The sequence below is a fragment of the Tenrec ecaudatus genome, chromosome 3, assembly GCF_050624435.1.
Source record: "Tenrec ecaudatus isolate mTenEca1 chromosome 3, mTenEca1.hap1, whole genome shotgun sequence".
NCBI classification, from domain to species: Eukaryota; Metazoa; Chordata; class Mammalia; order Afrosoricida; family Tenrecidae; genus Tenrec; species Tenrec ecaudatus.
Window position 1 is genome coordinate 145,370,639 of NC_134532.1, and position 22,694 is coordinate 145,393,332.

At 39.2% G+C, this 22,694-nt stretch overlaps 1 protein-coding gene across 3 annotated transcripts in view; it reads right to left on the bottom strand.

The window, feature by feature from the left end:
• BMP2K (BMP2 inducible kinase) overlaps nt 1–22,694 on the bottom strand; it is a 126,548-nt gene that overhangs the window by 83,521 nt on the left and 20,333 nt on the right. For all 3 annotated transcript variants that reach the window (XM_075544148.1, XM_075544150.1, XM_075544151.1), the window contains exon 2: nt 1,846–1,964. In XM_075544148.1, the coding sequence (XP_075400263.1) occupies nt 1,846–1,964 (119 nt within the window). The remainder of the gene's footprint in view (nt 1–1,845; nt 1,965–22,694) is intronic.

Sequence of the window (22,694 nt, forward strand, 5' to 3'; positions counted from 1 at the left end):
CTTTTTCCATATAACTTGGTGAAGCCTTTTCATATATACAGTATCTCTAAAGACACAAGGATGGCAAGACAAGCTCATAAGAATATCATGCTAAGAAAAAATAGAGGTCCCTCAACTTAGTAACTACAACAAGTCTCAAACATAGTTTAAAAAAAAGACTGGAGAGGGATAATAATAATGGTTGTACAACACAAAAAGTATAATCAATGGCACTATACATATGAAGCTAATGGGTTGGTGAATTATTTATATTTTTGCCAAACTTGAAAAAAACACATGAATAAAAATGAATATGGAGAAAAATAAAATGTTCTAAAATTGATTGTGGTAAAGATTATGCAATTCTTCTTGATATGGTTTAACTCTGAATTATATGATATGCGGATGAGGTGTCAATAAAAGTTAAAAGAAACAAAAAGACTGTGGTGACATGAGTGTCTGGGCAGTATTTTTCTGTTAAGCATAGGATTTCTGTGAGTCAAACCAACTCAGCAGGACCTCACAGAAACGTATATCCATTTATTGTGGAGTTTCTACTTGGTGCAAACAGTTAATACACTAAGCTGCTAGTGTAAAAGCTGGAGGTTGCCTCTACCCAGAAGAGTCTCAAAAGAAAAGAGCTAATGAAAACTCTACGCAGTACACCAACTCAACTCTGACACACACAGGGTAGACATGCTTCAAAACAACTCTACAACTGATTTTATACATATATATCATATACTGAATTAAATAGGTTATCGTCACCACATGTATAATAAGATTACATTTACTGATTCAGTGAACATGATCTTTCCATCTAGCAAGGTAACATTGTGAGCACAGGCTCCAGCAATTTGAAATAGAAATGACATTGTAAAGTTACAGAAATTCTAGAGGGATAGATTATCACATCTATTTTTGTTTCTTATCTTTTAATTAGTTCTGGAGATGAGGAGAAAATGAGATACGTGCCCTTTAAAAAATGCTTTTTCGATTAAAGTTGGTTTAAAACTTAAAACAATAAACACTTTTAAAAAATGAAGAATAGGAACCATGTGGAGAATCATGTATAAGCAAACAAAAATAAGAAATTGCAATTTTATAAAATTATTATGTTACTTGTTAAATAAGAATCACTAAAACTTTCTTTAAATGCTCTATTAAACTTTTTTATTTCTCTCAAATGAAAAAACTTCCTTTGCTGAAAATTACAACATACACAAGAAAAATAATCTAATTTACAGCATGGTTTTTAAAATTTAAGCAAAACTAATTGTTGTCTTCAAATAGCAGCATATGCAATGAATGCCCAAAAACCACATGGGAATGGAGGGAAGTGCCAAGCTCTGAACAGTGGAAGTTTTTTTGGGATAAGGAAGACATTTCAGGGCTATTGTTGGAAAGGAACACACACAGGAACCTTAACTGTCTATAAGGTGTAATTTATTAAGTTTGATGGCAAAGATATTCATGAGATAATTCTCTAAATTTTTTTATGGTACAAGTTTCAAAAAGCAGGTTGGAAAATGGAAAAAGAATATGGAATTTTTCTACCCACTTATTGAAGCCCCCTCTATAACTCCAAATACTCCGTGATTAAGATGGACCTTTTAAAAAGGAAAAAGCAGAGTAGCTTGGCTACTGACCTGTAGCTGGGAAGAAAAACCCAGGAGAGGAGAAAGCTACCTATGGTAATAAGGCATAAAACATAAATTTCCCAGATAATTGGAAAAATTAATTTCATGATCTTCCAAGTTTTTCCAGATGTACATTAAAAATAAACAGCTTGCCTAAAATCTGACTGTATTACAGTGAAAACCAAAGTATACCAAACTTCTAAAATGGAATTACTCTTTTGCTTACCATAATTGTAATTTCTCTCTTACAAATGTTGAGGTCTGGCATGCTATTGACATACATTCGCTTCAGTGCACAGCGTATGCCACCATGAGTCCGTACTAGGAAAACCGTGGAGAATCCGCCTGAGAGAATAAATTAGAGATTCATAAATTACTGCTCAAATCGTGTAACACCAGTGAGGAGCTAGAAAGATCTTAAAGGAACATAAACAATGACTTCAGTAAGACAAAAATAAGTACAGTAAGTAACTCTAAGTTTAAAAAATAAACACTGGGTTTTTATATCAACCATTAAGGAGCACTTAGATCATAGGTTCCCAAACTTATTTGGTCTACTGCCTCCATTTCAAAAAATATATGTAATTACTAGTGCCTCCCTGGCAATTAACACTTTAGTACTACACAGGCCATGATCTAGGATAAAGTATAGGCATTGCTTTTACAAGCCCACTTCCACCCGCATTGTTCCAGTGTCCCCAGGGAGCGCACTTGGGAAACACTGGGAAGAACACCTGCTCTTCAAAAGATATCTTTTACAATTTAAAATACTAAAAGGGTTCATTTTCTATAAGGAATAACTAAGCAATGCATGAAAAACCTCACACAAAAGTAGTTTAATACTGTAGTTTGGCACAGACTAGCGACTAGACAGAGGAAGGAAAGATGCTGCCTATGCAGTTCACTGGTTATTATATGAGAAACCAAGGGGATCACATGGGCAGATCTCCTCTTCCAGGTCCAGGGGATGAACCACAACGGTTCTAAGCCAGTCGCGGGAATTTCATTCAGCCTTATCAGGAACTAATTTACTAAAGGGCTTCACAAAGTTGTTGGGAAACATCCATTATGTCCACAAACATACATTTTAGCATGAACTTTGTGAGGTCCCTTTGTGTGTGTGTGTACTCAAAAACAAGAAAATTTAAGAATTAAGAATTTTTACAGTAAAAGAATGTTGAATTCTTCCTAAATTAAATCAAGGCTTCAGTTACTTGCAAACATGAACTCAGACACTGGTTGCTTTGCTGAAGTCAACAGGCAGATGTTCCCATAAATATATAAAGAAAAAGACAAAACAGACAACTCTAATCACTTCACTAGAAACCTCTGCCCAATCCCCAGGCATAATCCAGATGAATCGGTGAAGTTATTATTGCAATTTACAAAATGCTAAGGTCACCCAATCCTTCTTCATTGCGTGTATTTTTGTGTATTAAAATATACCTTTAAAAAATAAATAAAATATACCTTTAAATTTCTATGTAATGTGTCTAACCCATAAAGACAATAAAGATTTTATTTATGAAGACTGACAATAAAAGGTAATGGTGTGAGAGAAAAAAGTGAGAGAAACAGTCCTCAGATTATGAACAAGACTCACTCTGAAAAAAACTGTAGGTCAGTTGGAAAAGGTGTACACAGGTCCTCCCTAGTTTTACTTTACTGGAGGGAAAGGCTCAAAGCCTTTTCAAGCATAATGACAAGAGTGAGGATGGTAGTGACCAGGCAGTTCTGTTCTGTTGAATGTAATGTCCATCATTATGAGTTGAAACTGACTCCACGGTACCCAACAAGCATCACCAATAATCCAATCTCACATATCAGACTCCTGGAAAGGGCTCACAATGCATATTGTAATTTTTCTCCCCTTTTGGTTACTGTGACAAATCCCCTCAATGGTAAAAATCATGGTCTGGCCATGTTGGATTGTGTCAGCCTTGAGAACTGAAGCTGTGCATTAAAGGACAAGTAAATTGGACATGTGTAACCGAGAAGCTGCCTGTAGTCAATTTGTGTCAGAACCAACCTACAATGGAGTGTCAGGAATAGAAGTTCATCAGTAGTCAGGGAGCGCTTAAAAAGAACTCAAATCTCACTGCCACTGAGTCAATGCCGCCTCCCAGCAACCCTATCCCCCCAACAGGGTGAAACTGCCCCTTTGAGTTTCTGAAACTCTAACTCTTTATGGAAATACAAAGCACCATCTTTCTCACTTGGAGTTGGTTTCAAACTGCTTACCTTGTAGTTAGTTAACAGCTCAAGTCATAACCACTATGCCACCAGGGCACCAATAAAGAAGTTCTTCTCAATTGGTCTCCCCAACAGCAACGTACGTATCACAGAAAGTTCACATGAGAAAAAAATGACAGAGGGCCCCAAGCTGAAATTTCACTTCTTTTCTCCCCTCACCAAAAATAGTAATAATATTTGGATTAAGATAGCGGGGAAAGAAAGAGGATGGTAAGGGTTAAGGGGGAGTGGGGAGCTGATAGCACTGATGACTGTATAACCCCACTCAATGGGCCTGAACAACAGAATTGTATGTGAATGGAGATACTGGACCATGTAATACATGGCAATAAAACCATTATTTTTAAAAATTCAACTAAAATTTCTAGGCCATTAAGTTATAAATTCATTTTTTAAAAAGAATAGTAACTATAAAATCATACAGGAAATCAGCTGCATTCACGTCTTGTTCAAAGAGAATAGATGGGAAGGGGCCAAATAAACTTCATAATCTAAAACCTGGTACATGTGGGGGGGCGGGGGGAAGGGAGGATAGTGGGTTTACTAAACCAACCTAAATTGGTTTCAACTAGCATTACTATTATAATGTTAACACAGCTTGCACCTGACTGAACACTGCCCCTGAAAACCACTGCCATACCAACCGGGCACCTTAGTAATTACCATGTACAAATGACATGTAACCCAACAGACCAATTCCCGCTCCTGGTAAACTGTCATTATTATGCTGTTCCTTTTCCTGCTTTAATCTGTAAACGGGGGGGTGTTCAAGTCCCCTCAAATTCACTTATGAAGGATGATACGAAAGAATAAGAATAGAACTAATTTATTTTTCTTCTCTTCCCTATACATTCTCTGGCATAGATACGAATTTACCTACTAGCAGTGCTTTAACCAGTGCATCACAAGGCTCACTTAACAAGTACATACTATACAGTGTAATCATCATTTCCAAAAAGACAGTATTTTAGAACGGTCCAGCTTCCTGCAGGTTTCTTGCCATTACCAACAACGTTGCACAAACACCCTTGTACAAACATTTTTAAGGACTCTTGTCTTTAGCAGCATAGGTGATGAAGCCAAACAAGTCAAAGGCGGAGTGCACTTCAAATCTGATACTGTCGGATTACACCCTGCAAGACTGCAGCGATTTTGACAAGCAACACAGCACACTCTGCATGGCCCCGTGAAGATTTTTAAATGTTGGCAATTCAGTGATAAAGTCTCTGGCATTATTCTTTCTACTTACAGTCAGTCCCTTGATTAACAGGGAAATGGAGCATCTTCACCTCTGTGTTTTGACCACTTATATTTCCTCTCTGCAACTTGTTTTCATTTTACTGATCCCTAAAAAAATTTTTCAGTCAGTTAAGAGGTGACTATAGAATTTGCCATTAATATGTGAGATGGTCTAAATCATTCTCTCAGTTTCATCATTTGCTTCCCACCCACTCCCCACCCTACACACACAGTGGAGGTGGTTCTTAGATGCTATCTAGGCAGTTTTAGATTCAGGGACCCAATGTGAGAGTAGAACTGCCCCATATGGCTTCCGGCACTGTAAGCTTTACAAGAGCGATCACCAGGTCTTTTCTATCACAGAGCTGCTGGATAGTTGGTGGACAGCTGCTACTCTTTCCATTAGCAGCCAAGCGCTCAACTGGTCTGCCATCAGGGCTCCGCATACAGGTATATAGCTTATTTTACAAACAAACAAGAGTCCCAAATCTGTATCATATTTCTGTATCATACGAAAAGCAATGAGCAAGAACACATACCAGAATAGTCTCAGACTCAACTAACTAAGGGAAGAGAATGCTATGTTAGTACAGTTACAGGGCGGGAGGGGGTGGGGAAGGTGGGAGCAAAGTTCACTGATGACCTTTTAAAATCGTAATATAGAAAATTTACTATAAGTGAATGAGAACATTGTTCATGCCTGAAAACAGAAATCAAGGAGAGCAGGGGCACAAATGTTATTAATGAAAGAGCAAAGTTGTTGCAGAGTACAAGCTGCACACAAAAGCAAGTCACAAAAAGCCCATAGATTTATAATAAAGTTTCACTAACTCCACTAGCTACCCATGGATCTGGTTTCTCCTCTGCTCAGGAAGATGAAAAGTATGCCACCAAGCAATAACTGAGAAACATTAAATCTACCCAGCACTGAAAGTTGATTGGAAGGATCCAGAGCAAAGCTTCCCAAATTAATTTGGTTTTTTTTATTATTAGTTTAATTCAAAGTTGATTGAGCAGTTGTGTTCTAAACATGCTGATTACTCATTCTGCACTTACTCTCATGTAGAGTAAGTTGCTTGGCACCTAGTGGGAGACATAGATGGATAAACAGGTCCTACTGTCCTACTGTGTGGTAGGGTTAGTAATCTTTTCATTAACAAAAAAATTACTCAGAACCCCTGGTATTTGAAATTTTTTCTTACTATAACCTGTAATCCTGGATAAAATATGTGTGTCTGATTTCGCAGCCCAACTCCATCTGGGGGCAGTATCCCTACTTTAGAAAACACAAATCTCGAGATCTCAAAGTCAGGCCCAGAGGACGGAGGACAACACCCCTGTGGGGAGTGGCTGGGACACAGAAGGGACTGAGGGGCTGACAACAGCTCGTGCCACATTATCCCTTGCCATGTGGAACAGACTGCCACAGAGGACAAATCTGGGGTCACACAGCGGGGAGGTGGTACAGTCTGAACACCCACAGTGGGACAAACCAAGAAGGGATCATAGGAGATCAGCAACTGAAGCAAAGCAAAACCAGTGGAGATAGTCATGAAGGTCAGCGAACAGACCTGGAATTATGTATATTTTTTCTCCTTTTTAAAAATTTTATTTGTTAATTTAATCTTCTCTTTCTTTTTTCTATTTTCTCTCCTTTTTTTTTGTTTGGGCTATGTCATGGTTGGTCTGCCTACTTATGTAAAATAGGCATGGGAAGCAAGACCTAGGCGGAAAACACAAAGGGACCTAAGGTCCCAGGGGGAACTTGAGGGGTAAGGGCTGTGGGGGAAGGGTGGCGGGAGCAGGCAGCACCATAGACAGGGGAATAACTAAGGAATTAAGAGTCAACAACAAGGAGGAGATAGAAACCCTGCGGATGTTGGAGCAAAAGAAAACTAGCTAAGAGGAAGTTCTAAGAGGAGGAAACGGGAGGAGAGTGATAGTGGGGCAGGAGAAAGGTAAAGGAAACAGAGGAAGGACCTAGGAAGCAAAGTAATGAATAGAGGTATAAGCATAGGTGTGTATATGTATAAATGCAGTAATCCACAAAAATAGAGGTATTGGCCTATGTACATGTATTTATTCGGCAATACACTGTGGAAGTGGACTTCAAGCCTCTGCTCATACCCTCCCCTCCCTCAATATAACACTTTGTTCTAACAAACTGGCATTCTGAGATGTTCACCCTCCCAACACAATCGCTGAAGACAAACAAGTGCATAAGCAAATGTGGTGAAGAATGAGAATGGTGCCATGCGATTAAAGGATATAGTTAGTGTCTGGTGTCTTAAAGGCTTGAAGTTAAACAAGTGGCCATTCAGCAGAGAAGCAACAAGTCCACATGGAAGAAGCACACCATGTGGTGCAATCATGAGGTGTCATCAGGACCGGGTAATAGGCATCAGAAGACACACAACAAATGAAAACATACTGTGAAGAATGGGGGGGGGGGTGGGGAAGGGCACCGAGCAGAGATCCAAAGTCCATCTGTAGACAATAGAACAGTTCCAACAGTTCCCCCACAGAGGGGTCACAGGGAAGGGATGAGTCAACCAGGGTGCAATAATGTATCGATGGAACACACTATATCCCTCTGGTTCCTTGAGGCTTTTACACACACACACACACACACACACACACACACACACACACACACACACCACTATCAGGATCCCAGTACTGCTTCTCAATTCAGACTAGACCAGAACATGTACACAGGTATAGAAAAGAGATGGGGGTTCACAACACACGGAATCCAGGAATAGGATGGGAATAGCAATACCACACAGGTAGGGGAGAAAGTGGGGGAAGGGAAGGGATAAAGGGGGAATTGATCACAATGATCAACACATAACCATACACCCTTCTCTAGGGGGAAAGAACAACAGAAAACACAGGGGAAGGAGACAGCGGTCAGTGTAAGATAGGAAAATAATAATAATTTATAATCTACCAAAGGGCTATGGGAGGGAGGAAAAAGGGGGGGAAATGAGAAGCTGATACCAAGGGATCAATAAAAAGTAAATGGCTGCAAATAAATAAAGGCAACATATGTACAAACATGCCTGATGCAATCAATGTATGGATTTTAACAGGAGATGTAAGAGTCCCCAGTAAAATATAAATAAATAAACACACACACAAAATTACTCAGAATCCCCTGGCATTTACAATTTTTTCTTACTATATCCTGTAATCCTGGATAGAGTATGTGCGTCTGATTTTGCAGCCCAACTCCATCTGGGGGCAGTATCCCCTACTTTAGAAAACACAAATCTTCAGTATCTCAACATCAGCACCAGATATTTTGGAAACGTGTACTACTAAATTTTAAAGGATTTGATAAATATTTCTACATCCAACCAGAACTCCAATAGATTAAACAGGGTTTCTCTAAAACAAACCCCAATCAATTCTTAACCATACCACATAGCACATTAGGTCTTGTTTATCCATCTGTGTCTCCTACTAGGTGTCAAGAAACTTGAGAAGGGCCTCACACAACAGTAAATGCAAACTGAGTAATCACCATGTTTGGAGCTTAAGGGTTCAATCAGCTTTCAATGAAAACCAACTTTCTCTCCTTCCCCTCTCCCCCTTTGCCTGTGTCTCTCCTCTCCTCTCCCTTCACCTCCCCTCCCCCCCATCCATCTCTCTCTCTCTCTCTCTCTCTCTCTCTCTCTCTCTCTCTCTCTCTCTCTCTCTCTCTCTCTCACACACACACACACACACACACAGAAATTTTTAAATGTGCTGTCAACACTTGTTTCTCTGAAGTCAGACCTCATTGTGCCCTCATGAACAATGAGGTTGGACTATTGTTATCTATAGGTTTTCACACAAGCTCCACTGACACAAGACTGTTAGATGCCCTTGAGAAGTACTGGCTAAAGACTGAACCCAGGCCTCTTCCACAAATTCTAACACTGAACCACTCCAGCCCGACTGCTAAAGCTAAGAGATGTTCATTTCTTTGATATAATCTGATTACAAATTTTAAAAAAAAGTCCTAGTCACTAGATCCAATTAGTCAGGTATAATTTCCATTCAATGAACCTATGTAGCTCAACTACTAATCTATACTATCTTAAGAACCAAACATCTGGCTTGGAAACATTTTAGATAAAATCAAATACATTAACTGTTTCCTTAATGGTGATTCTTGCCCATTTTCTTGCCCACATTGAAAGAATCTACTCATCTCCCCACAATATTAGGATTAGTATTGGGATTGGTAGGAGAGGGTTTAAAACTCATAAGTAGGACACTATTAAAAGGCAGATTCAGCAACATATGCTGAAATCCTAGATGAAAGGATGACAAGAAATAGTATATCCATATGGCACCAAAGTGTAAAAAATAAAAAGACCCTTTTACCATGCAGAAAACTGGCATTCCGTGATACTGGTAAAATCTGGCAGTGTGTACTTCCTGTTATGATGCAATATGGAGTAAATAGCATCACTTATGAAGGATTCTTGTCCAAAACCTTTACCCAAATAAACCTGAAAGTCTCTCTTCCAGTTTACAACCCAGACCCAACAGACTACGAAGCACAGTAAATCATAACACAAAGAAACACCCAGACAATGCCAGATGTAGAACTCTGCACAAGACACATAAGTTTACCCCTTTTCAGTAAGTATCAGAGAGTAGAAAAGTGTATGGATGTGTGCATATTTCTTAGTTGTAGCCTATGGGTAATGAACTAACTGTACAATGTGTTTTCCTAGTTTATGAATTATTTGAAAATACATTGTAGATATCATGTCACTGTATCTTTCCTGTACAGATACCTTTAAACATATGTAAATTCTCCTATATAATCATAAGACCTCTAACAAACCTGAAAAAAAGAATAACAATTCTTCTGATCATCGATCTTCACTCAAATCTACCCATATATGGCAAAATGGTATTACTAGTTAAATCTAAGTGGTTATATATGATACACTACATGAATCTTTAGTTTTCTGTATATATTTAAATTTTTCATAATGAAAAATTATGAAAAAAAAGAGACAAAACATACCCTCCCACCCCCCAAAAGGGATTCCTCGTTCCCTTGCCATCTAACAACCCCACCAACACTACCGGGAATTATTATATCTTACAAGAAAGACAATACTAATTATCCATACAAGTTAACTTCCCCAGGAGACACCCTAACCAAGTCTCTTGCCACAGAAAACGTTTATGGTCTCCTAGATACCTACAGATCCAACATCCCAACACACACAAGCACTTCATGTTTACAAATGACTGGGCTTTTGGATGTGTTTACTCCTCTCGACTTTGTTTTCCTAGGAAAGGAAAGAAGAGCCAAAGGAGGAAAGAACATAATTATAAGTTGTCTTTCCTATTATATATACATCAACTGTCAATATGCAAATCAACAAGATAAAAGAAATTCCAAGCTTTTCAGCAACTTCTGGTCTGAGCCACTGCCAAAGAAAACAATGTCACATGAAAACCATGTTGAAGAGAAACGGAACAGGCACTGAATTGGTTGTGTGAGAGGCCAGTGGAAAGATCCTCCTACCTACCCATGGGCCACTGGCCTGTGCTGCACCCTAGAACTTCCTGATTCTGGTTCAGATGATGACTCCAGGAGTTCCTTTATAAAGTGAAAGAATCCTCAGAGGAGTGATTAAATTCTTGCCAAAGTATCAGTGAGGGTTATCTAGTAATCTAACAACTGGATAAATAAAATAGTCCGGTCCATTTGACCAAGGACAGGGTGGGAAGGGAGGGGGTGGCTGGAAAAAGAAGAAACGGCAAGAGTGTGGTAGTCACACAGCACTAACAAGGCACGGAGCATTTCCAAACACATGATGTTATTCCACGTTCCTAAAACCAAAAAGCACAGCATAATAAACTAGACACTCTATAGATGAGGAGAAAAATAGCTAATCCAAAAACACATAGCTGATCAGATGGAGTCAGAAGTCTTTTTAGAGTTTCAGCACAAATCTCACCCTCCAGAAATATTTAGAAAGGCTTGCTTGGTAAAAACTACTAAGTGCTCAGCTGCTAACTGGAAGGCTGGTGATTTCAACCTACTCGGGATCACCTCGGAGAGTCTGGTTCCAGAGATCGTAACCCTAAAAATACTGCCGAGAAGAACACGAGGGCATCATGAATAGAACTGACTCCAAAGAAGCTTGCCTGTTTTCTTTTGCTTTGTTTGAGGGGTAGGAAGGAAGGAATGATGTGGGTACTTAGAAATGGGGTTTATTTCCCAGTATAATAGGCTATACCCCTTATGTAGTAGAAGTCTGCAGACAGCCTCCTCTTTCACCCTCAGAGCCACCGGTCGGATTTGAAGCACAGAGCGCGGGGTCAGCAGTCCAATGCTCGCCAAACAGTGACCCCAGGGCTTGGTCAAACAGTAGTCAGGCCTATCTAGTGAAAAATAACACCAAGAGGGACGTACTCCTCAGTACAACCAACCGTAGAAGACCAAAAAGGCATTTACTAACCACACCATTTGAAAGGCAGGAAGAGGCAGGAAAGAAAGCCTAGTGTAAATGGGGAACACAGGGAGCAAGTGGGAAAAGTGCTGTTACACAATGAGGGGATTACATTGATGTTACACAACTGGGTGTGTATACACCAATGAATGAGAAACCAATTTGCTCTGTTAATGTATACAAAAGCCCAATAAAATGGTTTCTTTACAAAGAAGAAGATTGCGTTATTTCAACGACCATCTAGATTTGTCATAGTTTCTTGGACAACTTGGAGAAGGGAAAACAGGCCTTCAGTCCTCCATGGCATCAACTGGACGGACAGGCCATGTGCAAGGAGGGATGTTTTACCCTTTACACATGGCCTGTGCTCTGCCACCCATGGACCATTTTCACTCTCGCCCGTTAAAGTTGCTCCTCTTGCCTTTCCAGGGATGAGTCTGCAAGAGCTACAAGAAGAACTTTTAAAACTTCTCTATTCAGTTGAAATACTTGAACTGCCTCTCCTCTCCAGTAAATTGTAAACTCCATGAGGTCACAGACTCAATTCTACTTCATATATTGCAAGAGCATCAATGTCTACAACCTTGCCTGACACTCATATGCTTATTGAGTGAGTGGCTTAATATATGTAAATTGGTTCCCCTAGGTTCTTGTTCCATTCTGATTCATAGTCACTCTACATGCAACAGAACAAAACACTGCTGGGTCCTGCTGGGTAGTGCTTCTAAATCATTCACCATACATACTGCTACAGTGATCCTGTATGAATAAAAATGCGTCACCTTGGTACTATATTTCTAATACACTCTGCAAATTCTGGAAACACAACTTCACTTCTTTACCGTATAAAACAAAATGTTTAGCTTCATTACAACATGAAAATTACAATTAATATAATTTAGGCTTCATCCTGAAAGAAAACTACGTTAAAGGTGCCAATCATTCTTAGTAAATAGTACTTCGAAGATGAGTATCCCTTTTCCTCTTGGGGAAAATCCCTTCCTAAACTTAAATAGAAATAAACCAAGATATTTGGGAGGCTGAAGGAACCCCTAAAGCAATTGTCCTGAGGTAATGTTTAGATCTTAAGCCAAAATATCCTCTGAAATCTTCCTAAAACCAAACAACATGTGTAGTTTAGTTTAAAGTCAAGATTCTTTGCTTTGAGTATTAGCCCCTCTTGAGAACAACCTATGTGGTGGGATCCAAACTGACAACAGCAATCCCAAAGATGGGCTAGAAAGTTTCAGGTGCAGCAAGGTTATGTTAATGGGGAGCGGTGAGAATAGGTTCACACTCAAAGAATGTCATCAGTGTTATGGAACTGCACGTGTAAAAGTGGATGGACTGGTATCTGTTCTGCTGTGTATATTCTAAATGAAAAAAAATTTTTAAGCTCATGAACCTCAGGTATAAAATATTTATCCTACAATAGTTGTAAAGAAAAAAAATTTCTTTGCAGAGGGGAGTGGCAGATAATAGTCTGTTAAACTTGGGGGAGTTATAGAGTCAATATGTGAAATTTTATCAAGCTGTACATTAATATACACTTTTCTAAGGTATCATTTTTTCACAATAAACAAAAAACTCACTTGGTATAAAAGATGAAAACTAATCAATTTGACCAGATAGCATGTTAAAGTTCTATTTCTAGGAGTACTGCAGACTGAGTTTCCTGAAAATGCAGAATAAAAACAAGGAGAAAAAGCAGGAAGTGAAGCCAAAGGCCAACAACAGTGGAGCAGGGTGGAACTCAGTCTGGTACCATCACCTGTAGCCTAAATACGCAAAGCACTTCTTCACCCTTAATAAGGAATAGAAGCCAATCCACTCATGGAGATTACAAAAAATATATATGCCAGTCCTGACCTTGTCTCTGCCGGAGTCTCCCAGACATCCTATGTATGATCCTAATCCTCAAAGACTTGTAATTCAGTCACCTAAATGGACATTAGAAACTGTACACAAACTCAAGTCTTTCAAAGGAGTCCCGGTTGGGAAGGCCCAGGAGCCTAGACAGACAAACCCATATCCACTCAAGAGGAATGCACTCAGACTAAAAAAAAAAAATCCAACTGGAAATCTTGTGAAGAATGTGAACATAAATGAACAAATATTTTTTAAAGCAAAGCATGAAATCAATGAGCATTCATTAAAAAGTCACCATGAGCAAAACTCTGAGGAAACCTATTACTAAATGAGACTTGAAAAGATAATACTATAATATTCATACCACATCCAACAATAACTATGTTCACATATTCAATAAAACAAAGCAAAAAATTAAAGAGTATAAAAGAGGACTACTCATTGCTATGGAGTAGATTCTGACTCATAGAGACCCTACAAGTAGAACTGCCCTTGTGTTTTTCTGAGACTACAGGTGTAGAAAGCCCCATTTTTCTCCCTCAGAGACTAGTAATTTCAAACTGCTGACCTTATGGTAATCAGCCCAACTCATAACCCACTAAGGTACCAAACAAACTCCACACTCACTGCCATCAAATCAATGCCAAATCATGGTGACCCTATATGACAGGCGAGAACTGCCCTCTTTTAACCAAGAGTAGAATGCCTTGTCTTTCTCCCTCCGAGTGGGGGGTGGTTTCTCTGCCAGCCTTGCAGATTGCAACCCAACATAACCACCAAGCCACCAGGGCTCCTAAAGGAGGATTATGAAGTTAAAAAAATGCCCTTGCCTGGCAGTGGGAAGAGCAAACACACTCTTATGGTACCAACTGCATTTCTCATACAAGCATAACTAAAACTATAAATTCAATGTGCAGGTATGAAACGGTGGTAGAAGAAAGTCCAAAACATGTCTAACTACAGGAGGAAAAATGTGAATTAAGATCAAACAAGAGATGTGGAAGTCAGATGCACCTTTTTGCCAATTCTGATACCAGCATCCCTCCCATGGCGCACTCTATTATTCCTGTGGTTCAATCCTCTGTCAAAAAGCCACCCAGAACTCACAGACCATATTTATAGTGAAAACAAGCAAAACAAACACACTGCTATTGATTCGATTCTGACTCACTGCAGCCCTAAAGCACAGAGAACTGCCTCTATGGGTTTCAAAGCCTGTAACCCATGCCAGAAGTTGAAAGCCTCATCTTTCTCCCGAAGAGTGGCTACTGGTTTCTAATTGCATAACCACGATGCCACCAGAGCTCCTTATTTCTATCAAAGTGGTTCACTGAGGAACACCAAGGTACAACGCTGGATGTGGATCAACAGGGATCAACTCAGTCTCCCTTCTTCAGTGCGAGGCAGGGTTTTGCCTTGTCCTCCCCTGCCTCTCCTTTTCTCAGCAAGCTCCTCTCAACCTGCCATTTGTCATCCCCACTTCTACCACTGGACCCACTCCAGGCCTGTCACCATCTTTAATGATACAAGTCCATGAACCATGTTATAATTCTTTTTTTTAAATCATTTTATTGGGGGCTCATACAACTCATCACAATCCTTACATACATCCACTGCATTAAGCACATTTGTACATTTGTTGTCATCATCATTCTCAAAACATATGCTTTCTGCTCGCGCCCTTGGTATCAGCTCATTTCTTCCCCCCTCCCCCTCCGCGCTAGCCCCCCATGAACCCTTGATAATTTACAAATTATTATTCTGTCATCATATCTCACACTGTCCGACATCTCCCTTCATCCACTTTTTTGTTGTCGATCCCCCAGGGAAGGGGTTATATGTAGATCCTTGTAATCTGTTCCCCCTTTCCACCCTGGTATCTCCTGGTATCACCACTCTCACCTGGTCCTGAAGGGATCATCTCTCCTGAATTCCCTGTGTTTCCAGTTCCTATCTGTACCAGTGTCCATCCTCTGGTCTAGCCAAATTTGTAAGGTAGAATTGGGATCATGATAGTGGGGGGCGGGGGGGAGTAACGGAAGCATTTAGGAACTAGAGGAAAGTTGTATGTTTCATCGTTGCTACACTACACCCTGGACTGGCTCGTCCTCCCTGCAACCCTTCTGTAAGGGCATGCCGTTGCCTACAGATGGGTCTTGGGTCCCTAATCTGTACTCCCCCTCATTCACGATGATTTGATATTTTTGTTCTTTGAGCTAGATGGCTGCTTGTTTACCTTCAAGCCTGTAATACTCCAGACACTATATCTTTTGATTGCCAGGAACCACCAGCTTTCTTCACCATCTTTGCTTACACACCCATTTGTCTTCAGTGATAGTATTGGGAAGGTGAGCACACAATGGTATGATTTTTTCTTTCTTTGATGCCTGATACCTGATCCCTCTGACATCTCATGATCACACAGGCTGGTGTGCTTCTTCCATGTGGGCTTGTTGCTTCTGAGCCAGAAGGCTGCTTGTTTACCTTCAAGTCTTTAAGACCCTAGACACTCTATCTTTTGATAGCCTGGCTCCATCAGCTTTCTTCACCACATTTGTTTATGCACCCACTTTGTCTCTAGTGATTGTGTCGGGAAGGTGAGCATCATGGAATGCCAGTTTAATAGAACCAAGTATTCTTGCATTGAGGGAGTACTTGAGTGGAGGCTCAAAGTCTATCTGCTACCTTACAATTCTTTTAAGCAGTTCTCTCTCTCCTCCTCCTCTTCCTCTCTCACTCATTTCCAATTCCCCCTCCCCCTCCCTCCTTCCCTCTCTCCTTCCTTATTCTTACTCCTGCTGCTTCTCTCCCTGCATCTTTCAGTCTCAAAAACATCTCTGAAGGTGGCTGCTTAAACACACAAACTCCTTGTTAATGTCAAGTCACAGCATATCCAAAAAGGGCATGCACTGACCAATTCCCTCCTGTACACACTTTGCACAGTAGGGTACAACCAAGCTTATTTGCATAGTCTGTGGGAAGGAACAATACCAATCAGAAATCAGCAGGCTGTGGCCCAACCCCAGACCAAAAAGTAACAAACCAAACTGTTTTACAGTTTACCTAGGAAATAGCAAACAACTTGGCAAAATTAACAAGCCCCCTGGGGTACAACAGTAGGCTTTAGGAGAAAAAAAAAATCAAACTTCTTTTCCCTAAAGAACCAAGGCAAAAGGCCACATAAGAAAACCACACTGTAAACAGCTGATGAACATACCATCATCCACAGGCTTTCACCGGCCAATATTTTTCAGAAATAGATTGCCAGTACTGGTCTGAAAAAGCTCCACTGAAATTTGTCTCCCACAGGAGGCCCGATTGGTATTTGGAATACCAGTGGCACAGCTTCCAGCATCCCAGCAACATATAAGCCACCAAAGTGGGACAAACGGAGAGATGAATGGTGGAAGAGAGCAGAAATGGGTAAACAAATTCCAATGAATAGAAGGGGAAAAGTACGGAAGAGAACCCAATCTGTTAAAAACAAAGGCAGAAACTAAATAACCATCAGTGTTCCAAAACACAGAATGGCAGCGGCAGGATACAAAATATCTAATACAGTACAATAAAGGACAAACAAGGACAGTTATAAGAGAGGTGTGAAGCTAGGTAGTAGGTATGAAGCGAAACACACTATCTCTATCTGGTTTAATTATTCTACATTGAAAGCTATTTTCTCTGTTACTTCTGACATTAGTACATACACAGCTATTTCAATAGACGAAACAAGGAAAAACGAAAATATTGATAGAAAAGGACAATAAGTGAATCGTTGGTTCCCCACAAGTCTCATGTTCTAGTGACTTTTTCAGAGTTCTTTGTGACACAAACACTAAGTCCTCAGTTGGAACCAGTTCTATGGCACCTCAGAACAAAGGCCTGACTATCTTCTACCAGTTCTACTTTGAAATGCATAGGGTCAACATGCATTGAAATAAACTCCACAAAGGCCAGTTTGTCTGCACTTCAACCAAGAATAAATGTATTGATTTAGTGGAAAAGGTTCGGTTTGTTTTTTTTCAAAGAGAACGTCTACCTAAATGGAAATACATTGTAAGATGGTAGTATCTTTTCTTAAAATGTGGTATGTCTACAATGAAGGCTAGAAAAATGGACCATAGAGAAAGAGAATTGGTCAATCTGTTTGTGAATGGGTCCATCATGTAGCGATACTGGAAGAACAGTATAGACAAAGCAGCAACACCTGGCACACAAGTTCACTGAGCACTGTGGAATGAATGTCTTCACTCCGTCTGAAAACTTCTTAGACAATTGCTACTAGGAAAATGATACCAAAAGGCATCTTTAAAACAAAATCTGTTTTGAAATACACCTACTCCTGACTATTTTGTTATAAAGTTATATTACAATTATAGGGGAAAAAATCTTAACATGCAACGAGTATGCACAGTAACTACATAATTCTGGCAGTAAGAAATCAAGGTAAGATTAAGGCTGAACTTATGTGTCAACTTGGCCAGGCTATGATTCTTAGTGGTTCAAAAGTGATGTAATTATGTAATTTAGCAGTTATATAGTGATGTAATCCTCTTTCCATTTTCATAGGACAACTTGGACAGTTAATCCTAACCATGCCAAAATGGGAGGAGCAAGCATATACACTGACAAAAAAGTTTTCTGATTTTATTTAAGTTCACTTATCTTCCAAAACCTATCTTTTATGAAATATATTTTCAGTAGTTGTTTTAGATACTCCTTACATATGAGCAACGTAATTCAATATCTAAAGTCCAGTAACACATGAGTCACACTTGTCATTTTTAAGTATTTATAAAATTCTCTTTTACTTGTTTTAAAAGTTTTTAAGACATCTATAATTTATATCATTCCAATAGAAAATATCAACATAAAATGTGGGCTAACATGCTAACACACCGTTTACAGCATCTGAAAATTAAGCTAATTTAACTTGTACATAACTGCATTCTAGTTATTTACTGAAACAGAAAAGTACAAATGATCACTTATGCCTAACAAGGTTAACAAAAAACACTGAAAAATGTTTACCAAATGTTTGTGAGGTTAGAAAGCGTGTCAATTATGCACCATTCAATCCAAGTTAGGTTAGGGAAATAAGTAGTAGGAATAAAATAAACATCTTTTAAAATTTACTAAGGATATAAATCACTTTACTAGCCCTAACATGTTGGTGCTTATGCAGGCACTTTGTATAACAATCTCAAGTGTGCCAAGTAAACACAGCGCCTTCTGTAATTACTTCAGAAGGGGAGGAGGAGACTACTGAGAAACTAGCAGCAAAGAGCCAAGGTATCAGCAGAGAGTCGGTATCTATTACTTCAAGGCCTGATACCAAAGCCTTGGCTCAAAAAACAGATACATATTTAAACATTCTGTGTAAGGCTAAAGGAAAGCACATTCTACAATGTTCCAAACAGGTTATCTTGATGTTCCCAAACACAAGTGAAACCATGAAACTGAAAGGGTAGTTTGTGTAGTACTTAGTGCTTTTCAAAAACAGCTCAATCTATTTTATTGATTTATTGTGCCTGTCACGCAAAGTAGAGCAAGGATATCCTTCCCCCCAAGTTCTTGGGCTTAAAACTCCATTAACCGAAGATCTAATTATTTTGAATAATTTAGCTGGTTTTCTAAGATGAGAAAAATCCATATGCTCAGCAGGAACCAGACATATTAATGATAAGAAGTAGGATAGAAAAGTGCACACCAGGGCAAGGATAAACAGATCCAGAACAGAAGCAGAGCAGTCTCAAATGCTGGGGATTAAGGAAAGACAGACATCAACGGCAGAATAAGGAGGGATTAGTCACAGATTAAAAAAAAACAAAAACTTAACTTGCTTCTTCAGAGTGATAACAATACTTCCCAATTAAATATATATATATATATATATATATATATATATATATATATATATATATATATATATATATAAAGCCTATAAACTCACACTCATCTATGCCAAGGAACATTGAAGACAGCTACCTGGCCAACTAAAAGGAAGAGATCCATAATCATGACTATTCCAAAGAAAAGAAATCCAACAGAATGCAGTAATTACGGAATATTATCAGTAATATCCCATTCAAGTAATTATTGGCTACAGATCATTCAAAAACAGGTGCAGCAATACCTTGACAGGTTCACCCAAGATTCAAAAGAGAACGTGGAGCAAGGGCTATCATTGCTGACACCAGCTGGGTCTTGACTGGAAGTGGTGAATGCCAGAAGGATGTTTGCCTGTGTGTCATTGACTGTGCAAAGGCCTCCGTGGTGTGGATCAAACACACTGTATACAACCTTAAGAAGGAAATCCAAAACACTGTGCTCATGCAGAGCCTGTATGAGAGAGTCATTTGAACAAACAAGAAAATACTGCATAACAAAGTCAGGAAAAAATGTATCAGGGTTGTATCCTTTCACCAAATTTATTCAATCTGTATGCTGAGCAAATAATCTGAGAAGATAAACTAAATGAAGAATGAAGCATCAAAATTAGAAGACTGATTTATAACTTGCAATGTGCAAATGACAGAACTTAGCTGAAAAGTAAAAAGCGTTTGAAGACCTTACTAATGAAGATCAAAGACCAAAGTCCTCAACACAAAGAAAACAAACATGTCCACATTGGACCAACAGGCTACATCATAACAGAGAAAAGATTAAAGTTGTCAAGATTGCATCTTACTTGGACCCACAACACCAAAAGAAGCAGCAGTCAAGAAATCAAGTAACATATTGCATTGGGCAAATCTGTTGGGGGAAAAAGAAGAAAATCTAAAATTTTTAAAAACAAAAATGTCACTTGACAAAGGTGTACCCTGATCCAAGTATTTTCGGTTGCCTCATATGCTGGTGAAAGTTGGGAAATGAACACAGAGGAGATGAACTAATGCATTTGAATTGTGTTGTTGGCAAAGTATATTGATCCTACCGTGAACTGCCAGAGAAAGCAAATGTCTTGAAAAATATATAGCCAGGATGCTCTTTAAAAGGGAGGATGGCAAGACTTCATCTCAGTTACTTCGGACTTGTTATCCAGAGGGAGTAGGCCTATGAGAAGGGCATCATGCTTGGTAAAGTAGAGCAGCAGTTGAAAAAGAGGAAGATTCTCATGGAGATGGAATGACACAGTGACAACAATGGGCTCAAACATAGCAACAATTGTGAGGATGGCACAGGACCAGGCACTGTCTCTTTCTGATATACACAGACAAGGTCACTGAGTTAGAACTGATTGAATGACAACTTAAAAAGTAAAATGCTGTTGTTGTTAATGGTTTAAACTATAGTTCAAGTACCATTATCTGTTGTCTTTACCACCTTTTGGCTTATAGGTGCATAAAAATCTGCCCAATGTATCTCACAGAAGTAATGTCCTGTCATTTTTAAGAAAACATTCTCATGATGCCATAATCATTTATTTCACTCAAAAGACTGTTGAGGGTTGTATTCCAGGTTTAAGCCAAATTAATGTTATGATCTAACAAAATAAAAATCTTTTTTGAAAATCTGCTTAGCTTTTTAAAAAAACACTTTGAACTAATGCAGCAAAAGTCTGTTAAACAGAGTATTACCTCAGAATAGACTCCAAGTCTTAACGTTCTCATAATCTTGAAGGAGGAACAGGAGGAAGTGGAGGGTAAGAAGTCGGCTACTTCTCTTCCTCTTTTCCCTTTCCTTCCTGCCTACAGCAGATACTAGATACTGCGAATAAACTGAAAAGATTAAAGTAATACAATTTCACATTACTTGCTTCACAGTTCACAAATATATCGCTTCATTTATGATGGGACTCCTCCAATCCAAGACACAAAGCTAATTCAGGAAAGCTCGGATTTTAAACTTTCTCAATTAATCCTGACATCTTAACACAAGCATTTGTTGCAGGCAGTTGACTTGATGACTCATAGGAATCCCACATCAGAATAGCTTTAACTGCCCTCCTCCACAGGGTGTTCACTAGATTATTTTTCTAAAGTAGATCCCAAGATCTTTCTTCTGCTGGAGCTGAATCTCGAACTCTCAGTTAGTAGCCAAGCATATTAGCCCATTTATAGTTTACACCAGAGACTCCACTTCAAAAACAAAACAAAATAAACCTTAATACTGGAGTTGGCTCTAAGCTATAGAGACCCTTCAGGACCAAGACCATGTAAAATTGCCCTGTTGGCTGCTGAGACTGTCACTCTTTATCAGAATAGAAAACCTAATCCTCCCACTGAGCAGCTGGTGGTTTTGAACTGTTGACTGTTCAGTTAGCAGCCCAATGGGTAACCTACTATGCCACCAGGTCTCCTCTAGGCACTCTTTAGTATCGTTTTTAAAAAATAATTTGAAAAAAAACAGCAAAAGCCAACTCATGGTGACCCCAAGTGTTTCAGAGTACATCTGCTCCATAGGGTTTATTGGCGATAAATTTTACAGAAGCAGAGTGCCAGGCATTTCTTCCATGATGCTGCTGGGTGGATTCAAACTACCAACCTTTAGGTTAGTAAGCACCACAAATCATTTGCACCACCCAAAGTCCTCCAAAACCCAACATCGCCCCCCTCCTAATTGATTCTGACTCATAGCAATCCTACGTAGGTTTTGTGAAGCTGTAAAAATCTTTATGGGAGCAGACACTCTCATCTTTCACCTGCTGCGCAGCGGTAGGTTTGAACCACCAACCATGTGGTTAGCAGTCCAACGCTTATCTCACAGTGCTCCTTTCCAAAGTCCTCAAGGACCCATTAATGATCAAACTGATCTGATGGTATTAAAGCTGCTCAAACATACCAATGATCATGATGATGGCACAAGTCGGGCAATATTGCATTCTGGTATAAATTAAGGTGATCATGAGTCAGTGCCAACTCGAAGGCACACAACTACAACAAAAACAATAAGCTTGCCAGGACTACCTCAAGCCCCCAACCCCAATCAAACCTCAGTTAAAATTCAGGAGACCATATAGCATGAAAAGAATGCTGGATTCCAGTTAAGAGACCTGGAGTTATTTCTCATTCCATTTTTCAAACTTAAATAAAGAAACTAGATGTTTAATCATTGTAATTATAAATTTCTCAAATCATTAGTATTTCAAAAGAAAATATAGTCCAACAAAACCAACTCCAGTTAGCATAATATTTAAGATATTTTCTGAAAGAAGTTAATTCGCTATGTGCTCCTATAAAGATTTACAATCTTGGAAACCTTATGTAGCAATCCTATTGTGTTCTACAGAGTCACTATGAGT